Source organism: Mytilus californianus, unplaced genomic scaffold, assembly GCF_021869535.1.
Source record: "Mytilus californianus isolate M0D057914Y unplaced genomic scaffold, xbMytCali1.0.p SCAF_14, whole genome shotgun sequence".
NCBI classification, from domain to species: Eukaryota; Metazoa; Mollusca; class Bivalvia; order Mytilida; family Mytilidae; genus Mytilus; species Mytilus californianus.
In genome coordinates, this window is record NW_026262626.1 from 9751674 (window position 1) to 9775810 (window position 24137).

The window sequence follows — 24137 nt, forward strand, 5'->3', positions numbered from 1 at the left end:
ACATTCATGCCATGTTTGGTTTCATTCCATTCAGTGGTTCTTCAAAAGAAGACATTTGTATGTATTTCCCATAGGGTCCTATGATAAACTAAGTCGTTCTCTGGCGGCCATTTTGGTTGATGGATGGGCTTCAAAGTAGCAACACTTGTTCAGCACCTCATAAGGAACATTCATGCCATGTTTAGTTTCATTCCATTCAGTGGTTCTCTAACAGAAGACATTTGTATGTATTGTCCATAGGGTCCTATGTTAAACTAAGTCCCCCGCTGGCGGCCATCTTGGAAGATGGATCGGCTTCAAAGTAACAACACTTGGTCAGCACCTCATAAGGAACATTCATGCCATGTTTGTTTTCATTCCATTCAGTGGTTCCCTAAAAGAAGACATTTGTATGTATTGTCCATAGGGTCCTATGTTAAACTAAGTCCACAGCTTGCGGCCATCTTGGATGGTGGATCGCTTACAAAGTAACAACACTTGTTCAGCACATCATAAGGAACATTCATGCCATGTTTGGTTTCATTCCATTCAGTGGTTCTCTAAAAGAAGACATTTGTATGTATTGTCCATAGCGTCCTATGTTAAACTAAGTCCCACGCTGGCTGCCATCTTGGAAGATGGATCAGTTTCAAAGTAACAACACTTGGTCAGCACCTCATAGGGAACATTCATGCCATGTTTTATTTCATTCCGTTTAGTGGTTTTCTAAAAGAAGACATTTGCATGGATTTCCCATAGGGTCCTATGTTAAACTAAGTCCCTCTCTGGCGGCCATCTTGGATGACTGATCGGCTTCAAAGTAACAACACTTGGTCAACACCTCATAAGGAACATTCATGCCATGTTTGTTTTCATTCCATTCAGTGGTTCTCTAAAAGAAGACATTTGTATGTATTGTCCATAGGGTCCTATGTTAAACTAAGTCCCACGCTGGCCGCCATCTTGGAAGATGGATCGGTTTCAAAGTAACAACACTTGGTCAGCACCTCATAGGGAACATTCATGCCATGTTTTATTTCATTCCGTTTAGTGGTTTTCAAAAAGAAGACATTTGCATGGATTTCCCATAGGGTCCTATGTTAAACTAAGTCCCTCTCTGGCGGCGATCTTGGATGACTGATCGGCTTCAAAGTAACAACACTTGGTCAACACCTCATAAGGAACATTCCTGCCATGTTTGTTTTCATTCCATTCAGTGGTTCACTAAAAGAAGACATTTGTATGTATTGTCTATACGGTCCAATGTTAAACGAAGTCCCCTGCTGGCGGCCATCTTGGAAGATGGATTGGCTTCAAAGTAACAACACTTGGTCAGCACCTCATAAGGAACATTCATGCCATGTTTGGTTTCATTCCATTCAGTGGTTCCCTAAAAGAAGACATTTGTATGTATTGTCCATAGGGTCCTATGTTAAACTAAGTCCACAGCTTGCGGCCATCTTGGATGGTGGATCGGTTACAAAGTAACAACACTTGTTCAGCACATCATAAGGAACATTCATGCCATGTTTGGTTTCATTCCATTCAGTGGTTCTCTAAAAGAAGACATTTGTATGTATTGTCCATAGGGTCCTATGTTAAACTAAGTCCCACGCTGGCTGCCATCTTGGAAGATGGATCAGTTTCAAAGTAACAACACTTGGTCAGCACCTCATAGGGAACATTCATGCCATGTTTTATTTCATTCCGTTTAGTGGTTTTCTAAAAGAAGACATTTGCATGGATTTCCCATAGGGTCCTATGTTAAACTATGTCCACAACTTGCGGCCATCTTGGATGGTGGATCAGTTACAAAGTAACAACACTTGTTCAGCACATCATAAGGAACATTCATGCCATGTTTGGTTTCATTCCATTCAGTGGTTCTCTAACAGAAGACATTTGTATGTATTGTCCATAGGGTCCTATGTTAAACTAAGCACCCACGCTGGCTGCCATCTTGGAAGATGGATCAGTTTCAAAGTAACAACACTTGGTCAGCACCTCATAGGGAACATTCATGCCATGTTTTATTTCATTCCGTTTAGTGGTTTTCTAAAAGAAGACATTTGCATGGATTTCCCATAGGGTCCTATGTTAAACTAAGTCCCTGTCTGGTGGCCATCTTGGATGACTGATCGGCTTCAAAGTAACAACACTTGGTCAACACCTCATAAGGAACATTCCTTCCATGTTTGTTTTCATTCCATTCAGTGGTTCTCTAAAAGAAGACATTTGTATGTATTGTCCATAGGGTCCTATGTTAAACTAAGTCCCACGCTGGCCGTCATCTTGGAAGATGGATCGGTTTCAAAGTAACAACACTTGGTCAGCACCTCATAGGGAACATTCATGCCATGTTTTATTTCATTCTGTTTAGGGATCATAGATTTATTCTTATGAGGAAGCTCCGAGCATGCTCGGAGGATGCTCAGAGCTTTTTCAGTAGGCTCTTCTCTGCAGTTTATGTGAAAATAATTATCATGATCCATTAAGATGTCAATCAAATCTACACCACTTCTATAATAAGGAAAGTAGAGCATTATAGAGGAAGCTCAATTAACACCTGTGTAAACATCTAATCTATTCAAATACATTTTGCCTGAAATTTTACAAAACTATAGAATAGATTAGAAATTCTTCAACAGTACTGTGTAATGCTTGGAAAGAAATCTCATGTCTCCACAAAAAGTGAAAGTCTTTAACAAAAAATATACAATTATTATATTTTTAAAATAATCATTTCTTTTTTTATAATAAAAAAAATTCTCAAATTTTATAATTAGATGATATGATTTAAATATAGTTTATATTATATAATATGCTACATAAAAGTTATCAAGACACAAACAACAGTCAGGGGGCGATACTAAACAAGTTATTTTTTTTAGTTATTTATATTAATAGGTATTTTTTGTTTTTTTAAATTGTTTGATATAATCTCAATTGTTATTTTAAATGTCAAAAGTGGACTAAATGTAGTTTTTAAGAATTTTTATATCATTTCATTAAGTAAAATTAAATATTTATCCAACTTGAGATGAGTATAGAGAGATTACTTTAAAAATAACGACAAAAATATTACTTTTATAAATTATTTTATACATCTTCGAAAAACTAAGCGAAAAACTAAGCACAATTATCTAAGGAACATATGTAATTGTTTTTGATAAATATTTCAAATTATAAATAACTTCAAGTCTTAATTAAATCACAAGGTTCCATCCATTTATATTTGTTCATCTCTAAGATTTTGAAGGAAAATGTTATTTTAATAGCCCCAAGAGACCAATCTATGACCAAGAAGTGTGGCATCAGAAAGGCAATTAGTGTTTCAGGAGGATTTAAATAGTTTTATACTGCATGGGGAAAATAACCAGATGTGAAAATTTGTTAAAGCTTGTAAAACCTGTATGAATGGACACCTATAGAAATAATATTAACAGAAGTTACTTATTCATGATATATAAGTAATATTTGAAACAACCTTGTTTTCAATACAACTTGTATAGGTTATTTTGAAAATTACTAGTTTAAGTAATGCCCTTAACTAAACAATGGTATTTTTTTTTATAAAATAGCAAAGTTAGTTTTTTATATAAAATATTTTTGCAATTTTAGGGGACATGGCTACTAAAGCTTGTAAACAGAGAAAAAAAAGGGGGATAGAATTTGGTTGGTTAATTCTGGTGATGTCTTCTTTCTAATATGCACTGAAAAATTATGTTGTTTTATTACTATAGTACAGGACAAGAAAAAACTTTACTCATTTCAAGTATTTCTTTATTTAAAACATAGATAAATTCTGCACATATTTTTGGAAAAATACCAATTAAACAAAGACTGATAGGGGGAAACAATTTTATATTACGGTAGATTTTCATTCAAGTACAGGTCAGGATAAAACTTCACTTCTTTATTTAAAATAAAACCAAATCTGCACAATTATAAAAAAAATGACAATTAAAGTGAGACGTACTAGAGGGAAAACAATGGTGGTATTACCTCCTCAACCTTTCTTAGAGTAGCCATAATTTTTTTTATAAAAAACTAACTTTGCTATTTTATAAAAAAAAAAAAATTATCATTGTTTTAATAGTTAGGGGCATTACTTAAACAAGTAATTTTCAAAATTACTTATACAAGTTATATTGAAAACAAGGTTGTTTCAAATATTACTTATATATCATGAATAAGTAACTTCTGTTAATATTATTTCTATAGGTGTCCATTCATACAGGTTTTACAAGCTTTAACAAATTTTCACATCTGGTTATTTTCCCCATGCAGTATAAAACTATTTAAATCCTCCTGAAACACTAATTGCCTTTCTGATGCCACACTTCTTGGTCATAGATTGGTCTCTTGGGGCTATTAAAATAACATTTTCCTTTAAAATCTTATAGTTGAACAAATATAAATGGATGGAACTTTGTGATTTAATTAAGACTTGAAGTTATTTATAATTTGAAATCTTTATCAAAAACAATTACATATGTTCCTTAAATACATGTAATTGTAAGTATGCTTAGTTTTTCGAAGATGTATAAAATAATTTATAAAAGTAATATTTTTGTCGTTATTTTTAAAGTAATCTCTCTATACTCATCTCAAGTTGGATAAATACTTAATTTTACTTAATGAAATGATGAAAAAATTCTTAAAAACTACATTTAGTCCACTTTTGACATTTAAAATAACTATTGAGTTTATATCAAATAATTTAAAAAAACAAAAAATACCTATTAATATAAGTAACTAAAAAAAAATAACTTGTTTAGTATCGCCCCCTGACTGTTGTTTGTGTCTTGATAACTTTTATGTAGCATATTATATAATATAAACTATATTTAAATCATATCATCTAATTATAAAATTTGAGATTTTTTTTTATTATAAAAAAAGAGATATGATTAATAAATATAATAATTGTATATTTTTTGTTAAATGACTTTCACTTTTTTGTGGAGACTTGAGATTTCTTTCCAAGCATTACACAGTACTGTTGAAGAATTTTTTATCTTTTCTATAATTTGTAAAATGTCATGCAAAATGTATTTGAATAGATCAGTTGTTTACACAGGTGTTAATTGAGCTTCCTCTATAATGCTCAACTTTCCTTATTATAGAAGTGGTGTAGATTTGATTGACATCTTAATGGATCATGATAATTATTTTCACATAAACTGCAGAGAAGAGCCTACTGAAAAAGCTCCGAGCATCCTCCGAGCATGCTCGGAGCTTCCTCGTAAGAATAAATCTATGATCCCTTAGTGGTTTTCTAAAAGAAGACATTTGCATGGATTTCCCATAGGGTCCTATGTTAAACTAAGTCCCTCTCTGGCGGCCATCTTGGATGACTGATCGGCTTCAAAGTAACAACACTTGGTCAACACCTCATAAGGAACATTCCTGCCATGTTTGTTTTCATTCCATTCAGTGGTTCTCTAAAAGAAGACATTTGTATGTATTGTCAATAGGGTCCTATGTTAAACTAAGTCTCCCGCTGGTGGCCATATTGGATGATGGATCGGCTACAAAGTAACAACACTTGGTCAGCACCTCATAAGGAACATTCATGCCATGTTTGGTTTCATTCCATTTAGTGGTTCTCTAGAAGAAGTTCAAAATGTAAAAAGTTAACGACGACAACGAGGGACTTGGCCCTTTGGGCCAGGTGAGCTAAAAATGAAAAACAGTAACTTATATGCTGCCTTATTATTCATGTAAAATTTAAGTCACAGAGGATTTGGTCTATCAGTAAAAGAATGCTTATAACTTACATGCTAAGGCTGCAACATACAACATATCTATAGTCTATCATAAAGACCTATTCTGAAATGGATCTCATCAGAAAAAGTGTTGAAAATGATGTGATTGCTGGATAAATAACAACCATTAAAAAATTAGGAGATCCCAAATGATTGCCATTGAGACAACTATCCACAAAAGACCAAATGACGTAGATGTTAGCAACTATAGGTCGCCTTAAAGCCTTCAACAATGAGCAAAAAGGACCTGACAATAACAAAATGTGAAACAATTCAATTGAGTGAACTAACAGCCACACTACAGTAACAGTAATGTTTTGTTTTGAAGAATTATCATTTTCTAAAACATGTTCCTTAATAATAGCAATTTTGCATTCTAGATCATAAATTCAGAAAACATTTATGCATAACTTGATCTGAATTTGAGTATAAGGCTAACCAATTTTATTAACACAAATGTCAGAAAAAGATACAAACCTTCAGATTTGGCACATTTATCAAACAACTCCATATTAGTTCTGAAAGACAAAAAAAACATAATGAATTCATATACTGATAACATATCTCAAGCTTTAGTGCTCTTAAAACTCATAGATTTCTTTTCAAGCTTAAGATTGTGAACTTTCCATTTCTATGTTGCAACATTCCAGCAGCATCTGCATATAGAGTATATATCTCCCAGTTGATATGATATTCCAGAGCTTGAACTTCCTATCATGATTTCCTTGATAGAGGGTTGCTGCTCACAAGGAAGCTATTAAACCAAGAGTTCCAAGTGGAAGTTGAAAATCATCACTTCGAAAACTTTACGGAAGCCATCCCCAGTCGGTTGACTGCTATGGAATATCTTACAGATGACGACGATATGTTTCAATTGTCGTAACCACAATCCCGTCCTCATTTCCTTGAATGTGACCTAGCGAATTAGACTTATCACCTGGTTTGTACTAACAGGAGCAACACGAAAGGTGCCACATATGGATCAGGATCTGCATATCCTTCCAGGGCACCTGAGATCACCCCCAGTTTTTGGTGAGGTTGGTGTTGCTCAGTCTTTAGTTTTCTATGTTGTGTTTTGTATACTGTTGTTTGTCTTTCGGTCTTATTTTGTTTTTTGCCATGGCTTTGTCAGTTTGTTTTCGACTTATGAGTTTGAATGTCCCTTTGGCATTTTAACTCTCTTTTAAGAGCATTATCAATTCATTGTGTATACTGGTAAACCATCTTAATTTTAAATCATTACATCTCATAGATATTTTCTCAAGCTTTAATCCATTATAAACATATTCGAAGGCATTTACAGTAGGGGCAATTTTACTTGCTAGTGAATTTTTATTTTTCGACTAAAAACGATTGGATTAAGAGAAATTAGTTTAACAATACTATCAGAGTACAAATGCATTGCAAGAAAAACAAGAGTGCACAGGCTGAAATGTCTCGCCTTCTTTACTAACCATTGATTTTATGTTGATAGTCCTAAATATAAAGCTTTACTACAAGTAACACATAAACTTAACATGATCCAAGAAAATAAGGTCAAGGTCAGATAAACCAAACGAGAAATACATGTACACCTTACATTCATTCAATAAACCAAACATAGTTGACCTATTGCTTAGTTTCTAAGAAACAGTCTTAACCAAGAAAACTTAACATTGACCAATGAACCATGAAAATGAGGTCAAGGTCAGATGAACCTTGCCAGACAGACATGTACACCTTACGATCAATTTATGCATTAAATATAGTTGACCTATTGCTTATAGTATCTAAGAAACAAACTTAACCATGAAAACTTAACATTGACCAATGAACCATGAAAATGAGGTCAAGGTCAGATGATACTTGCTAGACAGACATATACACCTTACAATCCTTCCATACAACAAATATAGTTGATCTATTGCTTATAGTTGAAGAAAAACAGACCAAAACACAAAAACTTGACACTGAGAAATTAATTGTGAAAATGAGGTCAAGGTCAAATAAAACCTACGAGACTGACATGTACATCATAAAATATTTCCATACACCAAATATAGTTGACCTATTGCATATAGTATTAGAAAAAAAGACCAAACTCAAAAACTTAACTTTGACCACTGAACCATGAAAATGAGGTCAAGGTCAGATGACACCTACCAGTTGGACATGTACACCTTACAATCATTCCATATACCAAATATAGTAGACCTACTGCTTATAGTATCTGATATATGAACTTGACCACGAAAACTTAACCTTGTTCACCGATCCATGAAATGAGGTCGAGGTCAAATGAAATATGTCTGATGGGCATGAGGACCTTGCAAGGTACGCACATACTAAATATAGTTATCTTATTACTCATAATAAGAAAGAAATTAACATTACAAAAAAAGTTGACTTTTTTTTCAAGTAGTCACTGAACCATGAAAATGAGGTCAAGGACAATGGAAATATGACAGACCGAAACTTCGTACCATAAGGCATCTATATACAAAGTATGAAGCATCCAGGTCTTCCAGCTTCTAAAATATAAAGCTTTTAAGAAGTTAGCTAACGCCGCCGCCGTAGCCACCGGATCACTATCCCTATGTCAAGCTTTCTGCGACAAGTGTCGCAGGCTCGACAAAAAATCTTTTTAAACATCATCAAATATACTTTTTCAAATGTTTTCATGGTTTTAGTGCTTAACAAAATCCATTAAAAATCAACTTTAAGAGTAATAGTTCTTTTACAATTTACCAAAACAAAATAACAATGGTTGACTAGATGATTTTTGTAACAATGAATTAAAGGCAACAGTAGATTACCAATGTTCAAATCTCATAAATCCATAAAGAAGTTCTCTCCAGTTTCAAATAACCACACTCAAACCAAAACATGGACATAAAATCTATTACTTTTAATCACAATCTGTTTATACAAAAACTTAAATTGTTATTAAATTATCATGAATTTTATAAATTTTCGTCAATCACACATGTGCAATAACATGTATTCTTCAGTACTGAAGCCTTGTTGTGAAAGTAAAAAGCAAAAACTGGGGTAATTGCAAGGAGTTATAAAGGAGAGAGATCATATGCAAGAAACTGGAATATGACTAAAGTGTGAAAAAACTTGTAATTTTTTTCAAAGAAAATTTAAATATAATTATATACTCTTATAAAAAATATAAACACTTACTGATGTTTTTGCTTTACCAAGCTTAAACTTTGTTTCGAGGCACATCTACCCATTATGATTTAAAATCCCAAAAAGGTATAAGTTCTAAATACAGAAAACACAGTCCATATTTGTCACAAAAAAATACAACAATGTCCCTTCAATACTTTAAAGGATGTTAATGATAATGATCTAACTGCTCATATCACAATTTGACAAAAGGAATGATAAGTAATGTTAAAAAATAGTGATAAATCAATCCCAGCCTTCTTCTAATTGTCTAAGGAATAAAATTTTGCTGTAAGAATAGGATTATTGATATAGATTTGATCTATGTTAAGCAATTTTCTATGAAAAAAAAAGACGAATTCTCCATGGACAAATTCTGTCTGAAATTGTGAGATGAAATTCAATAGAACGTTTGCTGATCATGACAGGGTATGACACATTTGTTCCAGTTAACCATATTAATGTTGCTCCCCAGAATTGTGCTAATATTCATAACACTTATAAAGAGAATACTTCTTAAGAACTGTTCAATCACGATAGTTATAAAAATGACAGAAGCACCAAGTAGGATTACCTGTTAGCCAAGTTTCTATCTTCATGACTTTGTAGTAGATATAAAAAGATTTAAGTGATGACTACAATGAAGACTGTTAAGTCTACTGACAATTCATATCAAATGCTGGGAAACAGAAAAGTTATAAAATTTTCTGCTGTTGTAACCTTGACCTTTGACCAATTGACTTAAAATCAATAGGGATTGTTCACCTTAAGGCCCATTATCCAACAAAGAAAGAAAAAAATACTTGATTTATGCCTCAAAAGATATTGTGTTGAAACCAAACTTTTCTCAAATTTCAGTCTATTTAAAGGTACTGTGACCTTGACCTTTGACCTACTGAAAAAAAAAAAATTAGGGTCTTGTTTTTACCAAGAAGCATTCTCCAGTAAAGTTTGGTGAAGGTTGGGCATACGCTTCAAAAGATGTAATCTAGAATCTATATTTTTGCCTCAATTTCAGTCTATCAATGACAGCTGTAACCTTGACATTTGACCATGTGATCTTGAAATCAATAGAGATCTTCATCAACTCATGGGGCATTATCAAATAAAATTTTGTAAAATGGAACATATATGGTTTAAAAGATTTCATCTGGAAACCAAAACTTTGCCTAAATTACAGTCCACTTATAGCTACTGTTACCTTGACCTTTGACCTATTGGTCCTGAATCAATAGTGATAGTCTCAGTCCAGTCCTAAGGTGCTCTCCCAAAGCAATTTTGGGGGAAGTTGGACACATGATTGAAAAGATAACATCCAGAAAAAACAAAATTTTGACAAAATTTCAATCCATCAATAGCTACTGACCTTGACCTTTAACCCCTAAATCAAAGGAATAACCTCCATTCCATGGTGCTCCTCATAAAAGTATGGCGGAAGATGGACATATGGATCAAAAGATAACATTCAAATCCCGAAGTTCCCTCAAATTTCAGTCTACCAATAGCTGCTGACATTGACGTTTCACTTATTGACGTGCAAATCTTTAGAGGTCTTCCATTACCTATGGGGCATTAACAAACCCATTTTTTGTAATTCTATCATATTTTGCCGAACAATCTGGTGCATACTAAAGCTCCATGGGATGAGGAATACTCTTATTTATATTAGGGTCCACAGGTCAAAGGTCAAGGTTACATCAGCTATTGATAGACTGATATTTTGGCAAATTTTGGTCTCCAGATGATATCTTTTGAACCATATGTCAGTCTTCCAAGAAATAATGACTAATCCCAAATTGATGAAAATGGTAAATTTGGTAAGTAACCTATCTTAACTATATGCAAATCCTAATCAGCTTTAAACACCTAATAAGAATCAAGTAAGTAAAAAAATATGTTTGTTTACCTGATTTCCATAATTATTTCACACATCAGCCATGATTTTATGATATAATATACAGAGGCAGAAAACAAGTCTACCACAGAGCTCTATATACAGCTACGATCAATAAGTATTGACTCATTCTCTACAGTCCCACCAACATAAAAAGATTCAATTTACTTTCAATTAGAGATTATCGGTAAGGACAAATTGTTAGTTATAATTTACTAGCCTTATATTCTGTCATTCTATATTTTGTTTTCATCTAGTAGAGGTTTTTGTACAGTTTTACAAAAGAAAATAAACAAGACAACCGGAATAAAATAAACTAATTAACAGATTAAGTGGAGGATTAAGAATTTTTATTCTTAAACCTTTTATCTTATGGTTGTCTGTTACATGTGACGATTATTTAAGTCTAGGAATATCCCATAGAAAATTACTGAATCTTGAGAAAATCTTACTATTTTTTAAGACAAAAAGATAATCCCTTATTTCTGTCATTTAAATCATTAATACCAATCACTGTGGTTATCAAGACACCACAGGCACAAAAAAAAAAATATCATCACTGAAGGTTTGAAATACACACTGCAGCACCAGTTCATACATAAAACTACGTACAGCTTAGTACTTACTATTTTTATTTTTGAAAAAAGCATGTATTGTCTTGACAAAAGCACTTACCTCTTTAAAGCATTGATTTCTTCTTTCAGTTTCTCTGTTTTATCCTGAATCTGCACACTTTCAAGCTTTAAAATTGTCTTACTCTTCTCTTCAAGCTTTAATTAATGTATTTAATATTAGGATAGGAATTATCCCATTTAAAGATCAAGATAAGTTAATTTATGGTTTCTTATTCTTAAAATTACTTTAGATGAAAGAGTCTGGTTGAAATTGCTCAGAAAAAAGACAAATAGAGTTAACAACATAGGACCAAAGTCAAGTGAAAATTTTGAATTATTTACAAAATCTTGTAAATAACTCTTTTTAGATATTCCAAGACCAAAGGGTTCAAATTATCCCCTGCCAACTCAGTTGGGCCTGTATATATTTTAGTGACAATTTACTTTAAGAGTTTAAAAAAAATCTTTTTACAAAATATCTTATGATTAAAAATATTTAATAGTGACATGGTTTTAACTATGATACATTTGATAAAATCTTTACCTCTTTCTTCAAGTGTTTAACAAGGTTTTTCTCTTCCTCCAAGTTGTCCTTCAGTATAAGTAATCTTCTATCAACAACATTCTGCAGGTCTCGATCACATTCAACCAACATGCTTCTAGAATCATGCTGCACTCTTCTCAACATAGCATTCTCATCTAAATAAATAGCATGCACTACTGTAAATTCCGAAATTATTGCATGCATTTATTATTGTGATTATTAAGAATGGACAAATTATTGCCATTTCTGAAAAATATGCATACAGATATATGTGTCAGATTTCAGAATGAGAGTTCTTATTATTGCATTACTGACCAGGTCGCATTATTCGCATTTATAAAAACCTCACAATAATTTCTGCATTTACAGTATATCTTATATCTATATCATACTCCAGTGTTAGTTTTTAACTGAAATACTGTGGCTTTTTTCAAAAAAAAAAAAAAAATTAAAATTGATTGCAAGTTAAACTGAAATATGTTCAAACAAGGAATTATTTGAATCTGGAATAATTTTGAATTCTGGAAAATTGATAAGAAATACATGATGAAACCTAACCCAATTAAAGAGGTTTAGCCATGCATGCATGCATGGCTATGGGGGTTAGTTAGTTCATACTGAAATATAAGTGAAAGTAACCTAAACCTATTTTAGTTAGTTCATACTGAAATATAAGTGAAAGTAACCTAAACCTATTTAAGCTGGGTCAGTTTTCATCATATATTTCTTATCAATTTACAAGAATTCAAAATTCAAATAATTCCTTGCTATTCATGACTTGCAAACATTGTTACTAGTAACATGTTTATGTGAAAAGAGCCACCGATTAGCTTATTAGCTTTATAAATATAGTGTTAGTTCATATATCTATATATCAACAAAATGCTCAAAATAAAAAAAAAGTAAAAAGAAGGTATTAAAAGAAATTATATTAGTACGTTGGTTAAAAAAGTTTGAAAAAAGTGTTTAGTACAAACAATCTAATGGTTTTGCTGACTGTAAGATAGATAATTTGAATTGATGCTTTTATCACCTGTAAAAATCAGCTTATATAATTTAATGCTGTTATCATATTTATCATATAAAAAAATCAGCTAATATATATTTAATGCTTTTATCACATGTAAAAATCAGCTAATATATATTTAATGCTGTTATCATATGTAGAAATCACACTATCCCTATGTATAATCAGACAGTGATACAAAACAGAAATCACTAAACTGTTCAACAGCAATAACTTAGTTGCTTTTGGAGAAGGGGGAAAAAAGGGGGGGGGGGGGGGGGTGTCATCCCAAATTCCTGAACAAAACAAATTTGTTTCCCAGATCCCATAAATTAATCATTAATTCCCAAGTCCCAATAAGTGTAAATCCCTAATTCCTGCAAAAATAAACGCCCTTTCACCCTTCTTTGCAAAATAGTTTCAATAAATTGAACTGTTAAGACAAACCCTCCAGTTAGATGTTTTTTCCATGATGTAGCCCTCACAATTTCAAGTTATTTTCTTTGTCTAAACATCAATACTTTTATTTACAGTCTTGATCAAAGGCTGAGGTCCAATATTATTTTCAACAGACCAACATTTGTATAAATGAAATTGATATGGTCCTATAAAATGTTTCAAGCATAGCAATCAAATAGATCTACAGTCAACTTAATGAACAGTATGAAAAAATAAAAACTTTTTTAGCAGGAAATTATTCTTATCAACATAGCCTGGCATCCTGACCCAATCTAATACTTCGTCGATATGGCCAGGCATAATACAATCCACGTGACCAACTATCAGCGCTGAACAGGACTGAATTACTACGCATGTGCGTATTTTTAAAATCAAGGAATATATCGATTGGATTGTTAATTAACTGTTGATTCACGATGTTAATCAACAACGCTTGGATTATATTTGTTTAAGTTTTCGAAATTTGCATTTCATATGAAAATAAAAATAGTTTTAAATAAATTTGTGGAAATATAAATATTTCCAGCCATGTGTCAAGAAATGACGCTATCCCAAGATGCATCATTCTAACATTCAATTGACGGAACCGTGTTGTTGTATTCCGCCTAGTTCTACCGTCAAGCAGTTGGCCAGGATCCCAGGCTATTATCAACAGTATAACTTTATGAAACAGTAAATTTGCATAGGGTTATCTGAGAATTATGTAAGCTTTTTATTACAGGTAGTTAAGGTCAATATGGTCATCTCATGTCATTGGTTTATGATGTCTTATTGACCAATGAGGATTAAGTGCCTGATATTTTTTCACATGCATTTAGATGCGCCAACATTCTTGCAATTGCACTGAATGCTAGCGAATGCCATTTTTGTTTTGTCAAGAAAAGCGAGGATTTTAAATTTCCTACCCATCTACTCCCTTGATTCTTTAATATATATATATGTATTATCTTAAAAATTTTCAATTTCAATTTTATTATAATGATTTCTATATTTGATTGTACAATATTTGTTTGTTTATCGACTTTTTGTAATTTGTTTATTGATGGTTGCTGTATTTATTCCTTCCTTTGCAAATTATTCAGTTTTGGTTTATTGCATAATTGTTCTTAACAGTCGGTTGTATTATGTTTTTGTGGTAGTCTGAATAAATGACCTTTATTGCAAATCTTGCTATAGATATTCTGCAAATGAACTCGAATCATAGATTCTACCACTGCATCGATTGTGATAAGATATTTCTCAACTCAAGAGAATTTTCAAATCTAAAAAGTGAGGCTGCCAATAGTGGAGAAATATCTTATTGCACGAGATTTGTTGGTAGAATTTGTTTCTCTAATGATTTTTAGGCGATATGCAGACAAACTTAATCCTTCTTTCCCAAGATCTGAAAAAAGATGTGTTATTTCAATGTAACATCATCAGGCATGGTTACCTTTTTTCATGACATCACAATAGGAAATTCAAAGGAAAGCAAGAAAATTTTACGTAATAATTGAATTTTGACCAATGAAGAATTGAGATCAAACGAACTACATGCTGATTAAACAAAAATAATCAACAGGTCAGATTTCATATTGACCAATGAACCATTAAAATGAGGTCAAGGTCATATGACCCCTTCCAGACAGACATGTACACCCCACAATTGTTTCAATACACTTAATATAATTGACCTATTGCTTAATAATATCTGAGAAATGGACCAAACCACAAAAACGAAAAATTGTCCAATGAACCATAAAAATGAGGTCAAGGTCAGATGAAACCTACCAGATGGATATGTACACCTGACAATCATTCCATACACCAAATGTAGTAGCCCTATCTGTCATAGTATCAGAGAAATAGACCAAACCACAAAAACTAAGAATTGTCCAATGAACCATGAAATTGAGGCTAAGGTAAGATGAAACCTGTTAGTCGGACATGTACACCTTACAATCATTCCATACACCAAATATAGTTGACCTATTGCTTAAAGCATCTGCAATACGGACTTGACCACGTAACTTTATCCTTGATCCCTGATCCATGGAATAAGGTCCAGGTCAGGTGAACCCTACCTGACAGTCATGAAGGTGTTGCAAGGAACCCATATACCAAATATAGTTATCCTATTACTCATATTAAGTGAGTATTTCACTTAACAAAAAAAACGTAATTTTTTTTTAAGCAGTCACTGATTCATGAAAATGAGGGCAAGGACAACGGTCATATGATAGATGGAAACTTCGTAATATAAGGTATTTGCACACAAGGTATGAAGCATCCAGGTCTCCTTCCTTCTGAAATATAAAGCTATTAACAAATAGTTAATGCCTTTGCCACTGCTAGTGTTATATCTATGTCTAGCATACAAAATTATGTTAATCACCATTTTACCTGTAACCTGTATAAGAATGATTTTTTGTAGGTTTAATCAGTGTAATTGGACTTCCCAATGAATCCCTTGTTTTTTTAATATTGAAGGTGACATTCCTTTCAATTAATGAACAGGCTAAGCACATGTAGAATCATCTTCACCTGAGAGTGAAGAGGGAAATAAAAGGTGGCATGCAAATGGATTTAATGATGTCAAATTATCATCTTGCAGTCTATAATTTATCAGAAAAGATTGGGGGTAATTTAACAAAATTGAACCAAACTAACACCTCATAAGATAATGGTTTCACTACAAATCTCATAAAACTGAACATTATCAATAATCTATGTAAATGAGGTCAAGGTCATATTGACATGTCCACCCTGCAATCATTCCATACACAAAATAATGCTCATAATATCCAAGATATAGACTTGACCATGAAACCATAACCATAATCTAAATCACAGATCCATAAATAAGGTCAAGGTCAGGTGAACCCTGTCTGACAGACATGTAGACCTTGCAAGGTTCCATATACTAAATAAAATTATCTTTAACTCGTTTAAGTCAGAAATTGACATGATAAAAAAAAAGCTACATATTTTTTTAAGCAGCTGAAGTATGAAAAATGGGAATTTTGGGCCACCAAATCAAGTTTGTATAGGGTCTTCTAATCATTAATCTCCTAAATTTTCACAACATTTTTCTATTTAATTTAAGAGGTTAGGAAGGGGTTTTGAGCACTCTCAAACATGTTTAACCCCACCAAATATTTTGTGCATGTCCTAAGACACGGGCCTGTAATTCTGTGGTTTGTCCTTAGTTGTTGTATGTCAAGTATTGTTTATGTTAATTGTTTAAGCATAAATCAGGCTGTTTGGTTTTCTCGTATGAATTGTTTTAAATGTTATCATGTTGTGGCAATTAATAGCTTACATTATGGTATGGGTTTTGCTCATTGAAAGCTGTACAGTGACTTATAGTTGCTTACATCTACATTATTTGGATTCTGGTGGATGATTGATTATTGGTGTTTAACACCACTTCCAGCAGCACTCTTAGCTACCGTATATCATAACAGCCAGTTTTCACTGGTGAAGGCAGCCCAGGAAGAACACCAATCTTTGGTAGAAAAATAGACAATCCATTCAAAGTTAATTAAGACTGGAATCAAACACGCATTGCCAAGAACAGGGTCTGAACCAACAACCTCAGTGTTTACAGGTTGAAGAGAAGGCTTCCAAAAGTCGTTTTTGCCGGACAAATGTCAGTTTACCGGACATTGTCCAACTGGGCCAAGCATCAAACGGACATTCTTCTTGGGTTTGCCATTTTAACATTCATGCAATTAAGAAAAATCAACCAATTAAACTTGACCTTGTGCCTTAAACAGCCACACTTTTCCGGTCATAAAAGTGACAGTAATCTATAAAGAAGCCCTACTGTAATTACCTCTCATTCCAATCAATATTAATTAAGTGTTAAACAGGTGAGATTTACCTGTTATCACCAGTGTCTGGTAAAATATTTGTACCGGACATCACTCGATCTTTTTGGAAGATATTTTTTTTATTATTGCGAACCCAATGAAAGTTTTCCACAGTGCCATCTCTATCTTGACCAGGTATTTAAACTTTTGTAAGTTCACCTGTCCTATTGAATAAATACAATAGCTATTGTTCTCTGTGTAGTTTATTCTCTGGGACCTTTAAATTTCTTCTAAGAGAAATCTATCACTCATTGATTAATTTACTGGAGTAAAAAAAATTCTTCTAAAGAGAGGAAAATACATGTTTTATACTCAAAACTGCATGTGCTGTTATATTTATTCAATATTGATAATATATTTTCAATCTGTTGAATGTAAACAGTGATGCAAACATATAATAAAAGTTGATTTCTGACAAAACTTTCAACATCGTTTCTTTACAAAAAAAAAAAACATTTTGTGTGTTTGACATGAAAAAAACTTGAAAATTATGATGCATTCTATAACTAAACAAAAAATTTCAATAGGAACATTGATAAAACTTTTGTTAGAAATCAGCTTTTTATAATTGAATCAATGTTTATATTGAACTGATTGAAAATATATTATTAATATTGAATAAATGTATCATCACATGCAGCTAATGAGTATAAAAACAGTATTTTTGTCTATCATATCTAAGATAATTTTTTTACTCAGGTTATTTAATCAATGAGTGATTGATTTCTCTTAGAAGAAATTTAAAGGTCCCTGGGTAAATAAACTACACCGAGAACAATAGCTATTGTATTCATTCAATAGGACAGGTGAACTTACAAAAGTTTAAATACCTGGTCAAGCTAGAGATGGCACTGTGGAAAACTTTCATTGGGTTCGCAATAAAATCAAAAACAATCCTGGTTTAAATCTAACTACTTTCAAGCAAAATAAATTAAGACTATTGAAAAACCGACAGGTAAACTATTTTTTAATGGACGTTGATCGTTCTATTTATTTAAAAGTTTTTTGTTTTTTTTTAATTTCAACGGTTTGCATCTTATCAATTTCGTCACAAAAAAATTTATTTTTACATGAACATAATTTGATGAAAATTATAAAAGGTAGCAGTAAAGGTTGTAAATGAAAAATAGTCAGAACCACGTTGTTTGAAACTTGCACAGCTGTGAGGTTTAATTATGCATCCGATTTAAAAAAATGCTAAATTCATCATTGATACCTTAATCTAACATGTCTAACGTTCAATTCCATATTTTCCTGAAGAAATAAAGTGAAAAGAGCTACTTTAACTCAATTGTGCTTTGTAAACATATACAGGGTTTACATATCCGTCTCCAGTCCATGTTTTACCATTGTAATGTCAACATCCCTTTTTAGAAAAATATGTTTTTTAAAATCGAAAGCACAGTTGTTGACAGCGTAATTTGCCACAAATAAAGAGTATAAGGCAGATATTAGTACGCAGATGATGCACACTTCAAATGATCCACTGTCAATTGAACAGTTTACGTCAGAACATCGAATCTTTATCAAAAGTCAAGTTTAAATTAAAATCTTTTAAGTGTCAATCATTATTCATATGATAACCAACTGATTAAACTGCTTGCCTTTTGTTACTTAGTCTTCTGGGATTGAAATCGGGATGAGACAAAAATGTCCGGCTGGCTCAAATATATTTTGGAAGCCCTGGTTGAAGATGAACAACTTCGACAACTCTACCAATGATGCCCCTTTTCTGGTGGACAGCTGTCTCATTGGCAATCATACCCTTTTTTTTTTATATACAAGGATGTTTGAGGTGATGAAAATACAAATTGTCTAAAAATAAATGCAGTGGTAACCAAAGCTCATAAGGCCTTATAGGTGAGGTAAAATTTTGGCTTTTTAATAAACGTTCCCCCCCCCCCCCCCCCCCAAAAAAAAAGAAATCCCATTAAACATTTAACTATTCAGAAAAAATAGGTCAAACTAAGCTTAGGGCCATTAATGAAATGAAAAGGCATCATATGGGCCATTATGAAATGAAAGGGAATCATATAACCCATGGCAAAAAAATTTGATGCAGCGCAATGCTTTAATTTTTATAGTAAAAATCTTTGATGCAGGAATATATGGATAAATAGTTGTGGGCATCAATAACAATAAGTATCATTTATATACTTCAAGTTATTCAAAAGTTTGAATTGATTGATTGGTGTTTAACGCAACTGTCAGCACTATTGGCTATTTTGTGATAGTCATTTTTAATTGGTGGAGGAAACCAGAGTGCCAGGAGAGAACCAACAAACTTTGGCAGAAAAATTGACATTCCTTGTCAATTAAGATTGGAAATGGGCACACCTGCCAAGTGTGGGGTTTGAAATCACAACCTCAGTGTTCACAGGCTATTGAACTTCTTAGACCACTCAACAACAGAGGCCCCTTCAAAAGATTTGAGTCGGACACAAATTGAATATATTAAAATATGGTGATGTAAAGTTAAGTTTGTGACCTTGATCTCTTGAAGCAGAAATTCCAATCTTTTACACGAAACATCCTTTGTTGTTGGGCAATAATAGTATCAAGTATCAATTATATCCTTCAAAAAAGCGTCCAAAAGTTCTGAACAAGACACAACTTTCACCAACAGACAGACAGATTTCTATATAATCACTTAACTTAGTTTGGGTGGGAGTATAATTATTCTTCTGTGACTCAGAGCAGTCCAGGCTTAACTCTTACTTTTAAATGCTGTGTGCTAAGAGGAATAGCAGGTAATACCAATTATATGGTCTTTGGTTGAACTCCTGCAACCTACAAACCAGCTATATGAAACCACTAAGGGATGTCTAATTGAATTCCTAGCTATTGATCTGTATCTATAACTATCTAAAAACATCAAGGTTATGCAGGTTTCAATCAAACACTTCCCTAACAGGGACACACTGATTTTAGTATTAACCCAGATTTTTGGGGATTGAAATGTTTCCTTAATTTTGAATTGCAATGTAAATGCGTATTTCCAATCAGAAATCTGTGTAAATTATGGACAATACGTACAAGTTAACAGCTCTGCTATTCATCAATACTGAAGAGGCAGAACTCTATAATTTGTCAACAGAATAAAATGCCCTGCTGATATACCCTATATTTTATATTAGGATCTTACAATGCACAAAGAATCTTTGAAAGATTCATAAATATCTGATGAACCACATAAGTGAAATTGCGTCCACAGATTGCATACTGCATAGCAAAAATAATTTATAGGTGTAAAGAGACATAACTCTGGGATTTGTCAAGTGGACCAGGATGCTTTAATAAGATAGACATTTTCATGTTAGAATCATATTACATGTACAAAGTTTAGTGAACATCTGATGAGGCATGTTGGAGTAACTGTGTCCACAAAGTGTATAATGAAGTGTATAAAATATTATAAAGGGGCATAACCTGGATTAATTAAAGGACCAGGATGCCCTATTAATATGGGCATCAAAAGTTAGTTTAGACAAACAGAGAAGTACATTTCTATATACCCCTCCCTAACTAAGTTTGCAAGGTGTATACCCACTCAAAGATCATATTCTTGTCTAAGAAAAACAATGAAAATGCCACACAAGATACAAAATTTATGCAACTTGTATTTCTTTATATGCCTAAAAAGAAGAGAGAAAAAAAAGCATTTGACAATTAAACATCTATGAAAATAAGCAATACACAGTGCACATAAATTTAAAAGTACAACAGTCTAGTTCACAGATATGTTTTGAATTTCAGTACCTCTTATTTTCTTCATGCTTTTACTTAAATGGCTCACTCTGAAAAAAGAAGAAAATTTTACAAAGGAATAAAAATATGTACTTAATTCATAAGGATAGAAAATGTTTAAATACATAACGACATAAAATCATATCTCTGCTTTTCTTCATATTAGATATCACTCCCAGGATTACATGTGAATGACACTCACGCCCATATTTAAACATGGTGGTGACATATATAAGATAGTTTTTGCATTTACACATAACACTTTTCAGACAGCAGTCATGTGGTGTTAACAAGTTATGTACCAATAAAACAAAACATCCATGACTGTACATGCTCTACAATGTAGTGTACAACAATGCCTAGGTTAATTTAAAACAAAACAAACAAAAAGTCTGATTAAACTTGTTACTTACTGGTTTAACCATATATATATAAGTGATCTATAATAAAGACTTGTTACAAAATGGACTTTAATAGCGAAATTGATAATTAAGCATTTGTCAAAATGTAAAAATAATCAAAAATTTGTATGGGGGTTCTGCGGAACCCTGTGTCTCGCCTGCAATTGCTGCTGTTGGTGTAAAAGTGTAATGTTGACTTAAAAAGTGAGTCCATTTATCAGTAAAATACAGAATTTTAAAAAATAAAACTTTTTCTTTAGATGCTATTTCTTGGTCTTGAAGATTAGCTTCTGTCCAAGTTTCATAACAACTCATGAAGGTTTACAAATTTATCATGTCAAAAATATTAAATCCCAGACTGTCTGTAAATGTCAACTGAAAAAAAAAAACTTAGTCTATCAATGAGAAAAATGAAAAAAAAAAACTTAGTCTATCAATGAGAAAAATACTGAAAATGAAAAAATATATTTTCAAAAGTTTGCTTCAAACATCATCTCTTAATCATTAAAAAGCTTCTGCCAAAGTTTCACAAAATTATATAAAGGTAATTGGTGTGTAACAAACTTTAACCCCAGAATGTATTTACTTGTTAACTGTAAAACAAACTAAGTCCACTTATCAGTAAAATACGAAAAAAAAATGAAAATAAACATTTTCTAAATTTTGCTTTGGATACTGCATTTTGGTCATAAACAAGCTTCTGTCCAAATTTCATAAAATTCCATGAAGGTTTGACAAAGTTATTGATATCTATAAAACTTTAACCCCAGACTGAACCTAAATGTTGACACCTCTGAAGCCAACGACAGAATCTAAGCTATGTCTTGCTTTTGGACATATATGTTGCAGGCTCGACAAAAATATGGTAAGAAAAACACCCATTATCAAATTTACCTTTTATCTACAGTATCTTTAGCAATTGCTAATGATGCCATTTGTTCTGTCATTTCAGTGAGTTCTTTCTGTAAACTGGAATGTAAGCTTTCCTTTGATGTTTGTTTTTCTTCACAATCTTGTCTAAAGTAACTGTCTATCTCTGCCAAAAGTTCTGACTGTTTATGTTTAAATTTCTCAGTCTGCAAATATGAAGACAGAAAGATCAGCAAATTCAAATTAAATAAAAACTTAAAAAATCTGTAAGCAGAGCTGAAAAAATTCACAAACCCACCCACCAAATTCTACAGAGATGACAGTCAGAGCATTGACTTGGGAAAACCTTAAAATCATTAAGGTCAAAACATAAAATAGCAAGTGAACATTGGCATTATAAATGCTAAAAAATTACAACTTAATCCTGTCTATGGTTCTTGAGTTGTGAATCATGAAACTTTTAATTTTTGAGGATATGGTGAGGTTCATGTTTTTTTTTACTAGAGGCTCTAAAAAGCCTGTGTTGCTCACCTATTTCTTTGTGTATCTTCAACAATGGACACTCTCTAACATTGTAGACTACAATAGAATTTATAAAAAAAATTCTTTTTTGTTGATCTTGTATTGCTGATCATTTTTACTGTTTACAGTTTCTCTCTATCTTCTTTAGTTTTTGCCCTAAACACAAAAAGGGTAAAAAAAATCGTCATGTAAGGGCAATCACTCCTAACTAACTGCTCACGATTTAGACAAAATTTAACTTATTTGTAGAGCTTGTATGGCTGATCACTTTTGCAATAACTCCAATAAAGAGTCATCAGACGATTTCAGCCATGTTGACATATTTTTTTATGATAATAGACAAAATTTGCATTTTACCTCCTATGCTCTATTTTTAGCCATGTTGGTTGGCAGGTAGGGTCATCAGACACAATTCTTAAACCAGATACTTCAATAATGATTGTGGACAACTTTGGTTAAATTTGGCCCAGTAGTTTTGTAAAAGTTGACACGAAGTGAAGAGAAAAGCTCACTTGGTCCATGTGGGCTAAAAAATGAATATAGTTATTAATAAATATTTATATTCTAAATTTTGAACATTTAAGTTGAATTCAGAAGACAAAAGAAAACGAAAACTTCCATCCTAAATATACAACACTTACAAAGCTGGATATATCTGCCACTAACTGATCATCTGTGTCACCTTCAGGATTACAATCTTCATCTTCTTCATTAAATACAGGAAGTAAATCCATTCTATACTCCTTGTGATATTCCTTGGGACATAATGGTGATGGCAAATGTTTATCTGATCCTATCTGCAACAATTCATGCAAATAATTTGCTAATATATAGAACACGGTAGACCGTGAGCTATTGCTTACAAATGATACCCTACTGTAAGTATTCAGTAAACAGGAAGTTGACGAGTGATAGATGTGAAAAAGCATCACAAATTTAGGCATGCTTGTGTGAACCTTTCTAAAATTTTGACTTTTCCTGAGAAATTTGTGATGTAAATTTTTAAATATAGCCATTATGTGTAAGAATATATAAGCATTTGGTAAATGGTAAACAGGAAGGTGAATGCGGGATGAATCTCAAAATGCAACACATGGTAAAGCATGTTGACTTGAAGCTTGATACCAAATTTCAAGAAGCTTTGATATATAGGTCCTGAGTAATTTTATAAGATGAAAAAAGAAGAACCAGTATAGCCCCCCCCCCCCCCCCCCCCCTCCTTTCAAATTTAGAGTATAATTAAAATACATATCTGACTTTTCACTTCTTAAATTAATAAATTTTAAAACTGGCTGTTGAACTAGCCTAGTCTTGCCCGTA

At 32.4% G+C, this 24137-nt stretch overlaps 1 protein-coding gene across 1 annotated transcript in view; it reads right to left on the minus strand.

The window, feature by feature from the left end:
- The window catches only part of LOC127724888 (uncharacterized), a 68217-nt gene that overhangs the window by 19031 nt on the left and 25049 nt on the right, over positions 1–24137 (minus strand). Inside the window, exons 11-16 of the mRNA XM_052231891.1 lie at positions 23459–23614; positions 22320–22501; positions 21037–21074; positions 11959–12113; positions 11476–11570; positions 6228–6268 (exon numbers count right to left, since the gene is read on the minus strand). Of these exons, the coding sequence (XP_052087851.1) occupies positions 6228–6268; positions 11476–11570; positions 11959–12113; positions 21037–21074; positions 22320–22501; positions 23459–23614 (667 nt within the window). The remainder of the gene's footprint in view (positions 1–6227; positions 6269–11475; positions 11571–11958; positions 12114–21036; positions 21075–22319; positions 22502–23458; positions 23615–24137) is intronic.